The sequence below is a fragment of the Pristiophorus japonicus genome, chromosome 16 (assembly GCF_044704955.1).
Source record: "Pristiophorus japonicus isolate sPriJap1 chromosome 16, sPriJap1.hap1, whole genome shotgun sequence".
Taxonomy (NCBI): Eukaryota; Metazoa; Chordata; class Chondrichthyes; family Pristiophoridae; genus Pristiophorus; species Pristiophorus japonicus.
The window spans coordinates 51,314,010-51,329,349 of NC_091992.1; the positions used below are offsets into that span (position 1 = coordinate 51,314,010).

Below are 15,340 nucleotides of genomic sequence, written 5' to 3' on the forward strand. Positions count from 1 at the left end.
AGCGAGAGAGAGCGAGCGCGAGCGCGAGAGAGAGCGAGAGCGAGAGCGAGAGCGAGCGCGAGCGCGAGCGCGAGAGAGAGCGAGAGAGAGCGAGAGCGAGCGCGAGCGCGAGAGAGAGCGAGAGCGAGCGCGAGAGAGAGCGAGAGAGAGCGAGCGCGAGAGAGAGAGAGAGAGAGAGCGAGAGAGAGCGAGCGCGAGAGAGAGCGAGCGCGAGAGAGAGCGAGCGCGAGAGAGAGCGAGCGCGAGAGAGCGAGCGCGAGAGAGCGAGAGAGAGAGAGAGAGAGCGAGCGCGAGAGAGATAGAGCGCGAGAGAGATAGAGCGCCAGAGAGATAGAGCGCCAGAGAGATAGAGCGCCAGAGAGATAGAGCGCCAGAGAGATAGAGCGCCAGAGAGATAGAGCGCCAGAGAGATAGAGCGCGAGAGAGAGAGCGCGAGCGAGAGAGAGAGCGAGAGAGCGCGAGCGCGAGAGAGAGAGAGCGAGATAGAGCGAGCGCGAGAGAGAGAGAAAGAAAAAGAGCGCGAGAGAGAGAAAAAGAGCGCGAGAGAGAGAGAGAAAGAGAGCGCGAGAGAGAGAGGAGAGCGCAAGAGAGAGAGGAGAGCGCAAGAGAGAGAGAAAGAGAGCACGAGAGAGAAAGAGAGCGCGAGAGAGAGAGAAAGAGAGCGCGAGAGAGAGAGAAAGAGAGCGCGAGAGAGAGAGAAAGAGAGCGCGAGAGAGAGAGAAAGAGAGCGCGAGAGAGAGAGAAAGAGAGCGCGAGAGAGAGAGAAAGAGAGCGCGAGAGAGAGAGAAAGAGAGCGCGAGAGAGAGAGAAAGAGAGCGAGCGCGAGAGAGAGAGAGAAAGAGAGCGATGTGTCTTGCGGGTCAATCTTGCGTGCTGCTGGCATGGAGCCGGCGAGGAGTTGGGATGGTCCACCCTGCCGATTGTGGCTCTCTGTACAGTGCGCACTGTCCACACACCTGCCGGGATGATTTCAGGATCGTTGCACTGCGTCTCGTACGGTGCGGACCTGCTCCTGGTGTGCTGTGCTGGAGGAAGATGCGGATGTTGGGGACGTAACTCCACGAGCGGCCCAAAGCTGGCTTCACACCTCCGCCAGTGTCCTGGACAACACAGTTGGTCACCTGACAAGTGAGGACAGTCAATGAGATCAGTCTGCCTTTCACTTTGTGGGTTATGTTCATTCTTTACTGTTTGAAGGTAGGCTCATTGAACAATGAAACAGTTAACTCTGCCAATGATTCAGTGAGTAGCAGACCGACCTGCCAATGGCCCCGGGCCATTCAGACCAGAAGGCCCAGAATCTATGCTGGTTTATGCTGAGCTACCTGTTCTTTAAAGTGAAAATGAGGTGCTCCTATTAATCTCAGCCCCCTGAACTAGGAGGAGCAGTGGGATGAGGGGTTGCTGTCAGCTAAAGCTTCCACTCTGGCTGTTATCCAACGACTCCGGATGGAATGTAAAAGTGCGGACATTGGGCACCTTTCACAATATCAGGACATCCAGGGGGCTTTACAGCCAATGAAGTACATTAGAAATGTAGTCACTGTTGTAATGTAGGAAACGCGGCAGCCAATTTTGCGCACAGCAAGCTCCCACAAACAGCAATGAAATAACGACCAGATAACCTTTTTTAGTGATGTTGGTTGAGGGATAACTACTGGCCAGGACACTGGGGAGAACTCCCCTTCTTCGAATAGTACCATGCTACCATTTACACCAACCTGAGTGGGCAGATGGGGCCTCGGTGCAACATCTCATCTGAAAGGCGATACCTCTGACAGTGCAGCACTCCCTCAGCGCTGCACTGGTGTGTCAGCCAGTAGGATCGGGCTTGGATGCAACACCCTGCCCCAAGCTGGAACAGCCTCCTGACCCTCACTGTCCAGGCTAACACTTGAAGGGCCCCCTTGATAGAGGTACTGGAGGGTGATGCACATCAATCATCACAACAATGACTACACTTCATTGGCTATAAAGCACTTTGGGATGTCTCAGGACACTGTTTAAATGCAACTCTTGTTTTTCTTTATCAAACTGTAGCTCAGCACAAGCCTGTGCCTTCAGGAGAGGAACACATCTTAAGAAAATTCACAAATGAGCAGAAATGGATAAGATTCTTAGTCATAGAATCACACAGTACAAAAGGAGGCCATTCAGCCCATCCTGCCGGTGCTGGCTCTCTGACAGAGCTGCCCTGCTCTTTCCCCATAGCCCTGGAAATGCTTCCTCGACAAGTATTTATCCAATGACTATTGAATCTGTTTCCACCACCCTTTCAGGCCGTGCATTCCAGGTCACCGCAATCTGTTGTGTAAAACAAATTCTCATCTCCCCTCTGGTTCTTTCGCCAATTATCTTAAATTTGTGTCGTCTGCTTATCAACCCCGAGGAAACCGTTTCTCCTGGTTTACTCTATCAAAATCCTTCATAACTTTGAACACTTAAATCTTCTCTTAACTTTCTCTGCTCTAAGGATAATGCTCTCAGCTTCTCCACCAAACTGAAGTCCCTCATCCCTGGTACCAATCTGGATAAATCTCCTTTGCACCATAATAATAAATAACCAAAGCTTTGCACCGCCTATTTCCACCTCCGTAACATCGCCAGTCTTCGCCCCTGCCTCAGCTCAGCTGCTGCTGAAGCCCTCATTCATGCCTTTGTTACCTCTAGACTTGACTATACCAACGCACTCCTGACCGGCCTCTCACATTCTACACTACGCAAATTAGAGGTGATCCAAAACTCAGCTGCCCATGAACTAACTCCCACGAAGTCCCACTCACCACCACCCCTGTGCTCGCTGACCTACACTGACTCCCGGTTAAGCAACGCCTCAATTTCAAAATTCTCATCCTTATTTTCAAATCCCTCTATGGCCTCGCCCCACCCTATCTCTGCAATCTCCTCCAGCCCCACAACCCCCCCCGAGATGTCTGCGCTCCTCTAATTCTGCCCTCTTGAGCAGCCCTGATTATAATCGCTCAACCATCGGTGGCCGTGCCTTCTGTTGCCTAGGCCTGGAACTCCTTCCTTAAACCTCTCCACCTCTCTTTCCTCCTTCAAAACGCTCCTTAAAACCTACCTCCTTGACCAAACTTTTGGTCATCTGCGCTAATTTCTACTTATACGGTGTTGTAGAGAGTCGAAAGATATATATAGACTTAGGCATTAGGCACCTGCTGGATATTTAGAACTCACATAAGCTTAAATGGACACACACATAAAATGGCTGCCCAGGCATTATGGGAAATCAGGTAGTCAAACTGTGAACTGTTGAACGTTCACTGACCGAGCAATAACCCTGTGAGGCCCACTGTAGGAATGCCTGGGAAGACAGAGATAAGAAGGAAACCATCTCCTGTGAACAAGGCCATGAAACCAATTATTTCAGGAAGAAAGATAAGAGGGAAACCATTTGCTGTAAACAAGGCTATATACCAATTATTTCTCCAAGAATTCTATTGGGTTAAAATAACCTATATGTAATCTATAATCATTGTGATTGGCTTGTGTCCAGCCGTGATGGGCTGTGTAGCTGCAGTAAACTGTTTTGTAACTGTTGTGAAACATATAAAGGTACATGTAACTCTTTGTTCTGTGAAGAGAAACCTGGATACGGTCCTGAGTTTTTCCTTCCCGCTGAGCGTAATAAAGCTGCTTCAGCATTGGAACCGACTCTGAGTGTTGAGTGATTCTTCTAAGAAAACACTAACGCTAACAATGGCGTAGTCGACGGGATTTCCCGGAGTCGCTGGACGCCCTTGGAAAAAACCCGGGTGAGTATAAAAAACAAGTATAAAGGGTGCGGAAGGTGGAAGCTGGTTGATCGACATGAGGAGACGGTCTAATATCTCAAACGCCTAGCCTGAGCCTGAATTAAGAGGACTTTTGTCCCACGTGACGGCCAGGAACCAAGTAGGCGTAGGGAACACACTTAGACCGTGGGATCGTGATACCGAGAGACATCTTCCGGACCCAGTAGTGTAATTTGAAATACCCCGGGATAGAACCAAGCGGTGTACAGCGGCTAACGGAATCCAAACCTGTGAACAGGGTCGGACCAACGGGCTGAGCGGTGGTAGGTAGTCGTTAAGGATACGTAGAGCACTGCGGGAATTGCTTAAACGCGTTTTTAAGAATTGTATAAGTTTGTGTAACAGCAGAACTTGTGACCTGACAGTAGCCAAGAGACAGTTTACTACAAGTCGCGCTAGAAAGAAAGCGGACCGCTGAGAGTAGATTCCTAACGATACCAGTCCTACCCAGGAATGGCCATGAAAACAAGTAAACTCGAGTGGGGACCAGAAGGGTCGCTTACCCGCCACCTGGCGGAAAAACAAAAGAAGCTAATTGAAAAAATGATTAAAGCAGGGTGGAATCCTCAGGAATTAGTTATGTGAGGAATTATTTAGATAAAACTACGAATTCCCTGAAAGGTCATGGATCCAAAAATAGAGCCGGCCAAAACAAGAAGAGAGACTGTTGTAAATGTCTGATCGTTGAGTGAGAAGTGTCTGTGTGATTTTTGACTGCAGAATGAATTTTTGTTTTATGTTTTCATGTTCCGAAAGCCTGGTTGGAAGAGGAATGCAAGTGTCTGTTTATTTTAGAAACAGAGTGAAAGTCTTTTTTTTAAACCCTTTGTAATGTTGTCCTGTATGTGGGAAGTTTTAAGACATTTAAGTTAGAAACGCAGGTGTGGATTTATTCGGATGATAAGTTACGGAGCTAGGAGAATAAACAAATAAAGAATAGGTTTGTTGAGCAAAATATTTATTTGACATGCTCACTTACTTGCCGAAAGAAAACATGCAATGATTGATTGGGTTGAAAGACATAAATTTAGTCTCGGAATGAGATAAAGAATGCTTTAAAAAAAAAGAGCTTCTAAAAAAAAATAAAGATTGAAATTACAAAGTTTGAATTGGGATTTTGAGATATTCAGAGAAGGCACAGGAAATACTGAGGTGGATTTAAAAAAAAAGATTAAATTAAATCTGATCAGGTCAAACTCCTGGGCAAGTGGCGAGCTATCTGCGAAGGTGTAAAAGGAACTTTTGGAAAATGTTAAACAGCAAGCTTTAGTAACGGCTTTGAAACTGGAGCATTTTGAGATAACGAAAGGCAGCACTCAAACTCTCAAAGCTGGTCTCCATTCCAGTTATGGAGAAAAAGAAAAAGATAAAGACGCCACTTTGAAAGTAAACAAATTAACAACTTTATGGAGTTACGAACCCTCCGTGTAAAATACAAAACCTAATTTGAAGAAAGAAAAAAAAAAGATGTAACGGACTAAATGGAAAAAGACATAACTTACTAAATACTAGTTGATGTTTGCTGTGAAAAAGATATTGGTTTAATTAGAAGAGAAAAAAAAATAATTGGAATAAGTAAAAAACACTCTACATGGATTCGAATTTTCAAAAGTTTCAATGCAGTTTGAAAAGATTTCTAAAATGGACAGTGTTTATCAAAAATGTCCCGAACAGTCTAAACAAGCAGGAGGGTTTTGAAGATAACGAGGAGAAAGAGAGAAATAAAAAAAAACAGAATTGAATTTCAGTAAACAAAATCGCTATTGTATGTGTGGTCTTGTTTAAAAACAATTTAAAAAAAAAAAATTATTTGGCAAGTACTTGAATTAGAAGTTAAGAAAACATTGGAGTTTACTCTAATGATTTATGCTGTTTTTAACGGATTCCTAATTTCGAAGCCAGTTTTGAAGGCACAAAGACTTTTTTTTCCAGATGATTACGTGAAGTCACGTAATGACATCAGGTCTTCTTACAAACCTGGAAAGGAGTTAACCCTTTCCATTGACAGCCGTTTTATACTGAACATTATTAATTTGGATTTCTTAATAGGAAAAAAAAAACTCACCTAACAGGAAACAAAAATAAAAACAGAACTAGCTTATGTAATAATACTTGCCTGATACAATAAAGAAATAGATATTCAATAAAACAAATTGAAGAGTTAAAAGCTAAGATAAACAGGCTGGAAGAGATAACGGGACTAGACGGATAGTGCAGTGCGCAGCCATAGCACCATCACCTCTGGCAATAGAGCCAATGTACCCCACAGTGGGTAGGTGTAGTCCACAAACCCAACCTAACGGTAAAGCAGACAGCGATGTTTGGAGGAATAGCTTTGGCCTTGGTCATAGGAGTTTGGGTAATATTTAAGTGGGTAAAGACACGGGCGCACGCCCTACAGATTCAGCTCGAAATGGTTCGATTATAACCTTGTGCTTCTGATTTTGCAGGGTGACAGGGACACTCATAGAGCAAAAAAACTTAACCCCTGGTGACGACCAGGCCGTCTGTTTAAAATTACAGATAATACTTACCGGAATGGGAATACGAACGGCGCTACTCGTAATATGGATAGCCCTGCGACATGCACGTACCCTGGGCAACACCGACGGACAGCAGAGCACGCTGGAAATAAACAACTATATGAACTATGGAGTCTTGTTTAATTTAACGGACGGAATGTGCATTCCAGCAGCCAAGGACTGGAGCAAGGACAGGACTTATTTTAATGCATGGTTACAAGTGAATCCTAATAAGAATAAGGGTATGTGTACAGTGCTCCACGGGTATAAGGAGCAGATGCATTAAACGGAGGGATGTCAAAGGGCCTGATGAATGTACTTTCGGCATAATTTGTGCTCCTCCGGGACAATCCCAGCAATCAGTCATCCGCAAGAAGGGAATGGGGCTGTGTGGGTATTACGAGGAGGCGGGGGCGGCTGCAATATCATTGTATGTATGTTTCTCACCCCCTCCGACACCGCGCCCCATAAGAATCACTACATTGCCCGAAGAACTGCCTTGTCCCATAACTACTAAGGGACCAGAAAATGGGATTGCAATGTACAACGAAGGGGAATTATTGTATGATAATGTTAAACATGAAATTATGCCTGTTCTGATCAATATTTCAGGCATCCAGATGCCGGAATATTGTACCGAACAGTCAAGGAAGATGTACAATGTATTAAGTAAAGTCGTAATGCAGCAGGCTGCCGATGCCATGGGTGCCAGTAAGTTCCGGGGACAGGGGTTAGCCCCCAGGATGAAGAGGGAAATAGTAAATGATGTTGCTACCGTTTTCAATACAGGAACCTCCGTAGTGAACTCGATAGACATACAAGGGCTAAATGAGAGGGTAGAACAGCTTAAAGGGGTTATTGGAGAGGGTGGAGCAAAACCAGGAAGACCAGGCCAACCTAGGAAAGGAGGGGGCCGAAATCCAGTTGGATGGCATCTCAGTCCTGGAAGCTCACGCTAAAACCATTAATCACCTCATTGATAGAGAACAAGAAGATACAATAAAGCAAAGACAGGGGCAACTCTGTCATGCTTATGGTCTGTGGATGGTGGGACAGATCCGCCACAACCTCAACCAGATCCAACGCGGGGAGGTACCCGATTGGATAGACAGTTCACATTTAGCTCAGTTGGCGAACCAAAGGGGGACACTGGATAATTGTACTCTGAAGGGACTGACCCGAGTATACCCCGCAATTCCAGATTGCCAGATGGGTAGGACTACCGGGATAGGGATAGTCCTGTTGATCCCCATAGCAACGCCGGACTCAGGGCCGTTCCCCTTATACCAACTAGAGAATATCGGAGTAATACGGGAAAATGTCTCCATACGCTACTACCTAACCACCACCTCTGCCGTTCGTCGAAACAACATACTTACCGGGATTTCCCTAGCAGATTGCAAGCAAAGGGGGGAAATCACAGTATGCCCTCACCCGGTGGGCCGAGGCGAACTAGACGAGTGCGGGTTTAACCGAACCAATGGGTGTGTACTAGAAATAGTGCCCGCACACATGCACTTCGCGAGGGCAGGCTACGGAGGGAGGGGAAGATACTGCGTCTCTACCACAGAACGGTCGTACCAGTATAATGACCTGCAGTGCCCTATACCGCAGCCAAACTTTTGCTTTACACCACTACGACCTGTCGCGATCGGGCAAGCGCATATCACCCAGGTTAGGCGCCGGAAGTCCGAAGTTATTGAAGTAACTGATCAGCTCCATGATCATTTGCAGGATTATGACGAGCCAGAGCAGGTCCCTATCCCACATCTAACCGAAGTATTACGGGAGTTGAGGCTCAGAGTGGGTCAATCTGTAAAACTCTATCACCAGCTACAAACTAAAATCAAAGAAGATACCGAGGTAGACTTACAAAGTCAGAGTTGGTGGAGAAAGGTCTGGGACTGGGGAATAAATGTGAACATCCACCCATGGATTCGAATTATTTCACACACACTGGTCGGAATACAATTAATCTTAGCAATAACATGGGGCGTGATGGCCTGCCAGGTATGCAGGCGCCACAAACGGCAGAAACGGACCAATCACCGTTCCCTGGATATTAAACAAGTCTGTTTGATAAGGGGACGGGAGGAGCTAGCCTTTGTTAATTTGATTTGAGCAACCGGAACTCCTGAAACCGCGTGACTGGCCAGCACGTTGAGGCAAGGAATACCGGGCCGTGCACAAATATCAGATAAAGGCAGTATTTCGGTTAAAAGGGGACTAGGGCTAGTCCCTTTACCGAAAGGGGGAATTGTTGTAGAGAGTCGAAAGATATATATAGACTTAGGCATTAGGCACCTGCTGGATATTTAGAACTCACATAAGCTTAAATGGACACACACATAAAATGGCTGCCCAGGCATTATGGGAAATCAGGTAGTCAAACTGTGAACTGTTGAACGTTCACTGACCGAGCAATAACCCTGTGAGGCCCACTGTAGGAATGCCTGGGAAGACAGAGATAAGAAGGAAACCATCTCCTGTGAACAAGGCCATGAAACCAATTATTTCAGGAAGAAAGATAAGAGGGAAACCATTTGCTGTAAACAAGGCTATATACCAATTATTTCTCCAAGAATTCTATTGGGTTAAAATAACCTATATGTAATCTATAATCATTGTGATTGGCTTGTGTCCAGCCGTGATGGGCTGTGTAGCTGCAGTAAACTGTTTTGTAACTGTTGTGAAACATATAAAGGTACATGTAACTCTTTGTTCTGTGAAGAGAAACCTGGATACGGTCCTGAGTTTTTCCTTCCCGCTGAGCGTAATAAAGCTGCTTCAGCATTGGAACCGACCCTGAGTGTTGAGTGATTCTTCTAAGAAAACACTAACGCTAACAACGGCTTGGTGTGAAATTTTTATTGCATAATACTCCTGTGAAGCGACATTTCACTACGTTAAAGGAGCTATATAAATTCAAGTTGTTGTTATACTGATAAATTCAGCCCAACCATTTAATTAGAAGTAAATAGATTGAAGAGAGGTTCCTGTACTCACTATTACAGCGACACCCAGTTCTCTGGCCATAGTCTTCAGTTCCCTCGCTAGCTGCATCATGATAGACATACCTAAAAAATAAAACGCAAAGACACATACAACAGACGTGACAGCAGACTGGAAAAAAAAAAAAAGAGTTGGATCATTCTAGAATCAGGAGACTGTTTCAGCACTGGCACTCAAAGTCAGCACTGCCGGGACAGAGGGATGCTTATCATTGACTTCGAAAAATGTCGTGTGGTGTCTATCCCTTCATCGGGCTACCTTGACAAAACATTCAGGCCCCAGAAATCCAGCGGGGGGGAGGCCACGAACTTGGCCCAAGTGTTGACATGCCCCCACCCGTGCCGTAGCCTCGGCCACTGATCCAACTGACGCTTGTGGAGTCAGAGGGAGATGCCTTAGCTTGAGTAGGCGAGGGCAATGTTCCCTCCAAGCTGCACGCGTGCATTTCTGCGCAGTAATCGGCAAGGTCCCACGCAGGCCGCTCACAAGCTTTTACATCAGAAATACTGCGCATGCGCAGAAATTTAAAGGGGCCACGCATTGAAAGCAACAGGCCGTGGAGCATGGTGCAGCCTACAGGCAACATTGCTGGTGGGTACTTGCCCACTGGGGAACTGGCCTAATCAGAGATCTGGGGGGGGGGGGGGGTGGTGGGCCTCCTTGGATCCCATTATAAGGGGCCCAGTAATTACAGACCAGGGTTGGGGTGGCAGGTTCCTTGCTGAAGGGCGTTTATAGGTTGCACCACAATCCCGCCTATTGCAGTCATTTTTCTGCTGCCAGCCACGAATTATCAGGTTTCATTAATTCAATTTCACAACTTGCCAGGGTGGGAGTTGAACTCGCAAACTCTGGGTTACTAACCTAATACTATCTACTCGGAACTCCGACACGGCAAGCCAGCCCCAGGTGGGCAGAGGAAACGTTTCAAGGACACCCTCAAAGCCTCCTTGATAAAAGTACGACATCCCCACCGGCACCTGGGAGTCCCTGGCCCAACACCGCCCAAAGTGGAGGAAGAGCATCCGAGATGGCGCTGCGCACCTCGAGTCTCGTCACTGAGAGCATGCAGAAACCAAGCACAGGCAGCGGAAGGAGCATGCGGCAAACCAGTCCCACCCACCCTTTCCTTCAATCACTGTCTGCCCCACCTGTTAGAGCCTGTAATTCCCACATTGGACTGTACAGTCACCTGAGAACTCACTTTTAGAGTGGAAGCAAGTCTTCCTCGATTTCGAGGGACTGCTCCTGATGATGATGATGATGATGATATCCACGAGGCTATGCCAACCTACTGACCCCTCAGGGTTCTCCTGTACTGGGACCTTCTGTCTCCTCCCATGGACAGTTAACCCACCGCCTCTGCTCTGCTCGACTATTCTCCTCCACTTGTAAGCTAAGCATCTTCTCTGTCCTTTCCACCCGGGGTATGACAGAAGAGGGTAGCTGGTCCCTGAGCTCAGCATTCCTACATGTGAGCCCCACAAGTATCCGAGTCCTCAGTCCTCCTGGATATGCTGTCATCATCATAGGCAGTCCCTCGAAACGAGGATGACTTGCTTCCACGCCAAAAAAGGATGAGTTCACAGGTGTTTCAATGAAGGACCCGAACTAGATCATGGAGGGTGGAAGACGCCTATGCATGGATTGGTTTAACGTGTGGTGGCCGTTGCACACCATGGGCTTGACAGAGCTAGATCTTGGTCCAGTGGCAAGGATTAACCAGGACGACTGGAGACAGCTTTGCTGCACAGAGCTAGCGGGCGCACATATCGTAGTGTGGGCTGGTCCATGCTGCCCCTGGCCCTGAACTCACGCCTCTCCTTGGGCCCCATCACATCCCTCCACAGTCTCTCACCACTCCTGCTGTACCTGCCCATGCTCCAATCACCGACCTGGACCTTGATGACGTCACTCTTCACTGCCGTCCCACTCCTGCACCAGCTCCCACTGCTGCCTGAAGTAGCCTCCACGCAGCCATGTTGTATATCCACAATATCCCACATCCAGGATTGCCGTCTCCAGTCGGATGTATTCTGGGAGGAATTATCACACGACCCACAACTGCACTGCCCCCACGCTCCCATCATTGGTCACCCGATACGTCCAACCTGGCCTTCCCACACCAATTGGTAAACGATTAGACTCTTCATTACCCGATTGGATGATTCCTGACTGTTAATCAAAGAGCCTTTCTTCCCCGCCCACCCCACGACCAATCTGCAATATTTTTATAACTAATAAACAAAGGTAAATGGGGAAAAAAACTCAAGAGGATGTTGCCTGGACTGGAGAATTTTAGCTATGAGGAAAGATTGGATAGGCTGGATTTGTTTTCTTTGGAACAGAGGAGGCTGAGGGGAGATTTAATTGAGGTGTATAAAATTATGAGGGGCCTAGATAGAGTGGACCTATTTCCTTTAGCAGAGGGGTCAAAAAACAGGGAGCATAGATTTAAAGTGATTGGAAGAAGGTTTAGAGAGGGTTTGAGGGGAAATTTCTTCACCCAGAGGGTGGTGTGGGTCTGGAACACACTGCCTGAAAGGGTGGTAGAGGCAGAAACCCTCACATTTAAAAATGAATGTGCACTTGAAGTGCCGTAACCTGCAGGGCTACGGACCAAGAGCTGGAAAGTGGGATTAGGCTGGATAGCTCTTTGGCACGGACTCAATGGGCCGAAATGGCCTTCCACCGTGCTGTAAATTTCTATTTAATGCCCCCAATCCTGATTTTTCTCCAGGATTGCTCGCAGGAGTGTCCTGGAGATGAATGTTCAATTCCTGGAGACGCCAGGTCAATTCTGGAGGTTTGGCGTCCCTTACCCCTGTCATGCATGGCAGACCACCTTACCACAAGCCTCGCGCCTCATCCTACTGTTTCTACACGCCGGCCGCAGTGCCGTTCCTCACTGGAACTCATTTCTCACTTATCTGCCCTCGTCTTGCAAATCGAAGGGTTTCTCCTGGGAGAAAACTTCTCTGTACACAATCCCACACTGTCGCCACCTCAATCAGCTTGTTGCAGCTCGAGGTGTTACTGTAGTTTCCCTCTCCTGCATCACGGTCTCCTCCCCACCCTCCCTATTGGAAGAAGTTAGTGGCTGGCCTGCTCCCAGGACAATACTGCACTTAAAGTAGCAACACAGTACATAGGAACAGGAACAGGCCATTCAGCTCCTCAAGGCTGTTCCGCCATTCAATTAGGTCAAGGCTGATCTGTATCTTAACTCCATCGGCCTGCCTTGGTTTCATAACCCTTAATACCCTTGCCCAACAAAAATCTATCCCAGTTTTAAAATTGTCAATTGACCTAGCCTCAACAGCTTTGGGCAGGGTGGGGGGTGGGGGGGGGAAAGAGAGTTCCAGATTTGCACAACCCTTTGTGTAAAGAAGTGCTTCCTGACATAATTCCTGAATGGCCGAGCTCGAACATTGCCCCCTTGTTTTTTTTTTTTTTCTTTGTTCAGGATTTATTGCCCATCCCTAATTGCCCTTGAGAAGGTGGTTGTGAGCTGCCTTCTTGAACCGCTGCAGTCCGTGTGGTGAAGGTACTCCCACAGTGCTGTTAGGGAGGGAGTTCCAGGATTTTGACTCAGCGACGATGAACGAACGGCGATATATTTCCAAGTCAGGATGGTGTGTAACTTGGAGGGGAACTGGAGGTGGTGGTGTTCCCATACACATGCTGCCCTTCTGGACTCCCCCCACCAGAGGAAATAGTTTCTCTATCTACCCTATCAAATCATTAGATCACCCCTTATTCTATACTCAAGAGAATACAAGCCAAGTCTATGCGACCTGTCCTCATAATTTAACCCTTTTAGCCCCGGTACGCGATGAGCTGGATGGCATTGCTGCGAGAATGCCTCTCTCTCCCTCCATCCTGCCCCCTAGTGGTACAGCTGAGACAGTCACTTCACTGAGAGGGAGCCGCAGGGACAAACCTGCAGCCCAGAATCCTGCGCCCTGGAGCAGTGCCCCTCACTTGTTAAATTTCATTCTCTGAAGCTGGATACGGCCAGCCCGCTTGAATGGATCCTTCCAAACAATATCTCACCTTCCACCTGATGACCACCCAAAATGGAGGAGAGCACAGCCGAGGCCGAATCGACCACAACAGCTTTCACTGAGCTGCAAGCTCCTGTCACCTGCACAAACAATACAAACCGTCAGCAAGACAATAACCATCGGGGGGAGGGGGTAAAGGATGGGGTAAGGGGGTAATGTGAAGTGGAGGGGGGGCTGTGAAGTGGAGGGGAGAGGGCTGTGGGGAAGTGGAGGGGGGGGACGGAAGTGGAGTGGAGGGGGGGGACGGAAGTGGAGTGGAGGGGGGGGACGGAAGTGGAGTGGAGGGGGGGGGACGGAAGTGGAGTGGAGGGGGGGGGGGAAGTGGAGTGGAGGGGGGGGGGGGGAAGTGGAGTGGAGGGGGGGGGGAAGTGGAGTGGAGGAGGGGGGGAAGTGGGAGTGGAGGGGGGGGGAAGTGGAGTGGAGGGGGGGGGAAGTGGAGTGGAGGGGGGGGGGAAGTGGAGTGGAGGGGGGGGGGGAAGTGGAGTGGAGGGGGGGGAAGTGGAGTGGAGGGGGGGGAAGTGGAGTGGAGGGGGGGAAGTGGAGTGGAGGGGGGGGAAGTGGAGTGGAGGGGGGGGAAGTGGAGTGGAGGGGGGGGGAAGTGGAGTGGAGGGGGGGGAAAGTGGAGTGGAGGGGGGGGGGAAGTGGAATGAGGTGGGGGGGAAGTGGAATGGAGGTGGGGGGGGAAGTGGAATGGAGGTGGGGGGGAAGTGGAATGGAGGTGGGGGGGGGGGAAGTGGAATGGAGGTGGGGGGGGGGGAAGTGGAATGGAGGGGGGGGTAGAGCGGAGGGGTGGGGGAGCGGAGGGGGGGGAGGTGGGGTGGAGTGGAGGGGGGGTAGAGTGGAGGAGGGGAGGAGTGGAGGGGTGGGGGGATTGGAGGGGGGTGAGTGGAGGGGGGTGGAGTGGAGTGGAGGGGGGGTGGAGTGGAGTGGAGGGGGGGTGGAGTGGAGTGGAGGGGGGGTGGAGTGGAGTGGAGGGGGGGTGGAGTGGAGTGGAGGGGGGGTGGAGTGGAGTGGAGGGGGGGTGGAGTGGAGTGGAGGGGGGGTGGAGTGGAGTGGAGGGGGGGTGGAGTGGAGTGGAGGGGGGGTGGAGTGGAGTGGAGGGGGGTGGAGTGGAGTGGAGGGGGGGTGGAGTGGAGTGGAGGGGGGTGGAGTGGAGTGGGGGGGTGGAGTGGAGTGGGGGGTGGGAGTGGAGTGGAGGGGGGGTGGAGTGGAGTGGAGGGGGGGTGGAGTGGAGTGGAGGGGGGGTGGAGTGGAGTGGAGGGGGGGTGGAGTGGAGTGGAGGGGGGGTGGAGTGGAGTGGAGTGGGGGGTGGAGTGGAGTGGAGGGGGGGTGGAGTGGAGAGGAGGGGGGGTGGAGTGGAGTGGAGGGGGGGTGGGAGTGGAGTGGAGGGGGGAGTGGAGTGGAGGGGGGGTGGAGTGGAGTGGGGGGGGTGGAGTGGAGTGGAGGGGGGGTGGAGTGGAGTGGAGGGGGGGTGGAGTGGAGTGGAGGGGGGGGTGGAGTGGAGTGGAGGGGGGGTGGAGTGGAGTGGAGGGGGGGTGGAGTGGAGTGGAGGGGGGGTGGAGTGGAGTGGAGGGGGGTGGAGTGGAGTGGAGGGGGGTGGAGTGGAGTGGAGGGGGGTGGAGTGGAGTGGAGGGGGGGTGGAGTGGAGTGGAGGGGGGTGGAGTGGAGTGGAGGGGGGGTGGAGTGGAGTGGAGGGGGGGTGGAGTGGAGTGGAGGGGGGGTGGAGTGGAGTGGAGGGGGGGTGGAGTGGAGTGGAGGGGGGGTGGAGTGGAGTGAGGGGGGGGGGGGGGAGGGGGGGTGGGAGTGGGAGGGGGGGTGGAGTGGAGTGGAGGGGGGGTGGAGTGGAGTGGAGGGGGGGTGGAGTGGAGTGGAGGGGGGGTGGAGTGGAGTGGAGGGGGGGTGGAGTGGAGTGGAGGGGGGGTGG

The 15,340-nt window shown here is 50.2% G+C and overlaps 1 protein-coding gene across 1 annotated transcript in view; it reads right to left on the reverse strand.

Annotated features, from left to right (window-relative positions):
• Positions 1–860: 860 nt before the first annotated feature.
• rad51d (RAD51 paralog D) overlaps positions 861–15,340 on the reverse strand; it is a 28,229-nt gene continuing 13,749 nt past the window's right edge. The window contains exons 7-9 of the mRNA XM_070856804.1: positions 13,406–13,496; positions 9,344–9,414; positions 861–1,121 (exon numbers count right to left, since the gene is read on the reverse strand). Of these exons, the coding sequence (XP_070712905.1) occupies positions 861–1,121; positions 9,344–9,414; positions 13,406–13,496 (423 nt within the window). The remainder of the gene's footprint in view (positions 1,122–9,343; positions 9,415–13,405; positions 13,497–15,340) is intronic.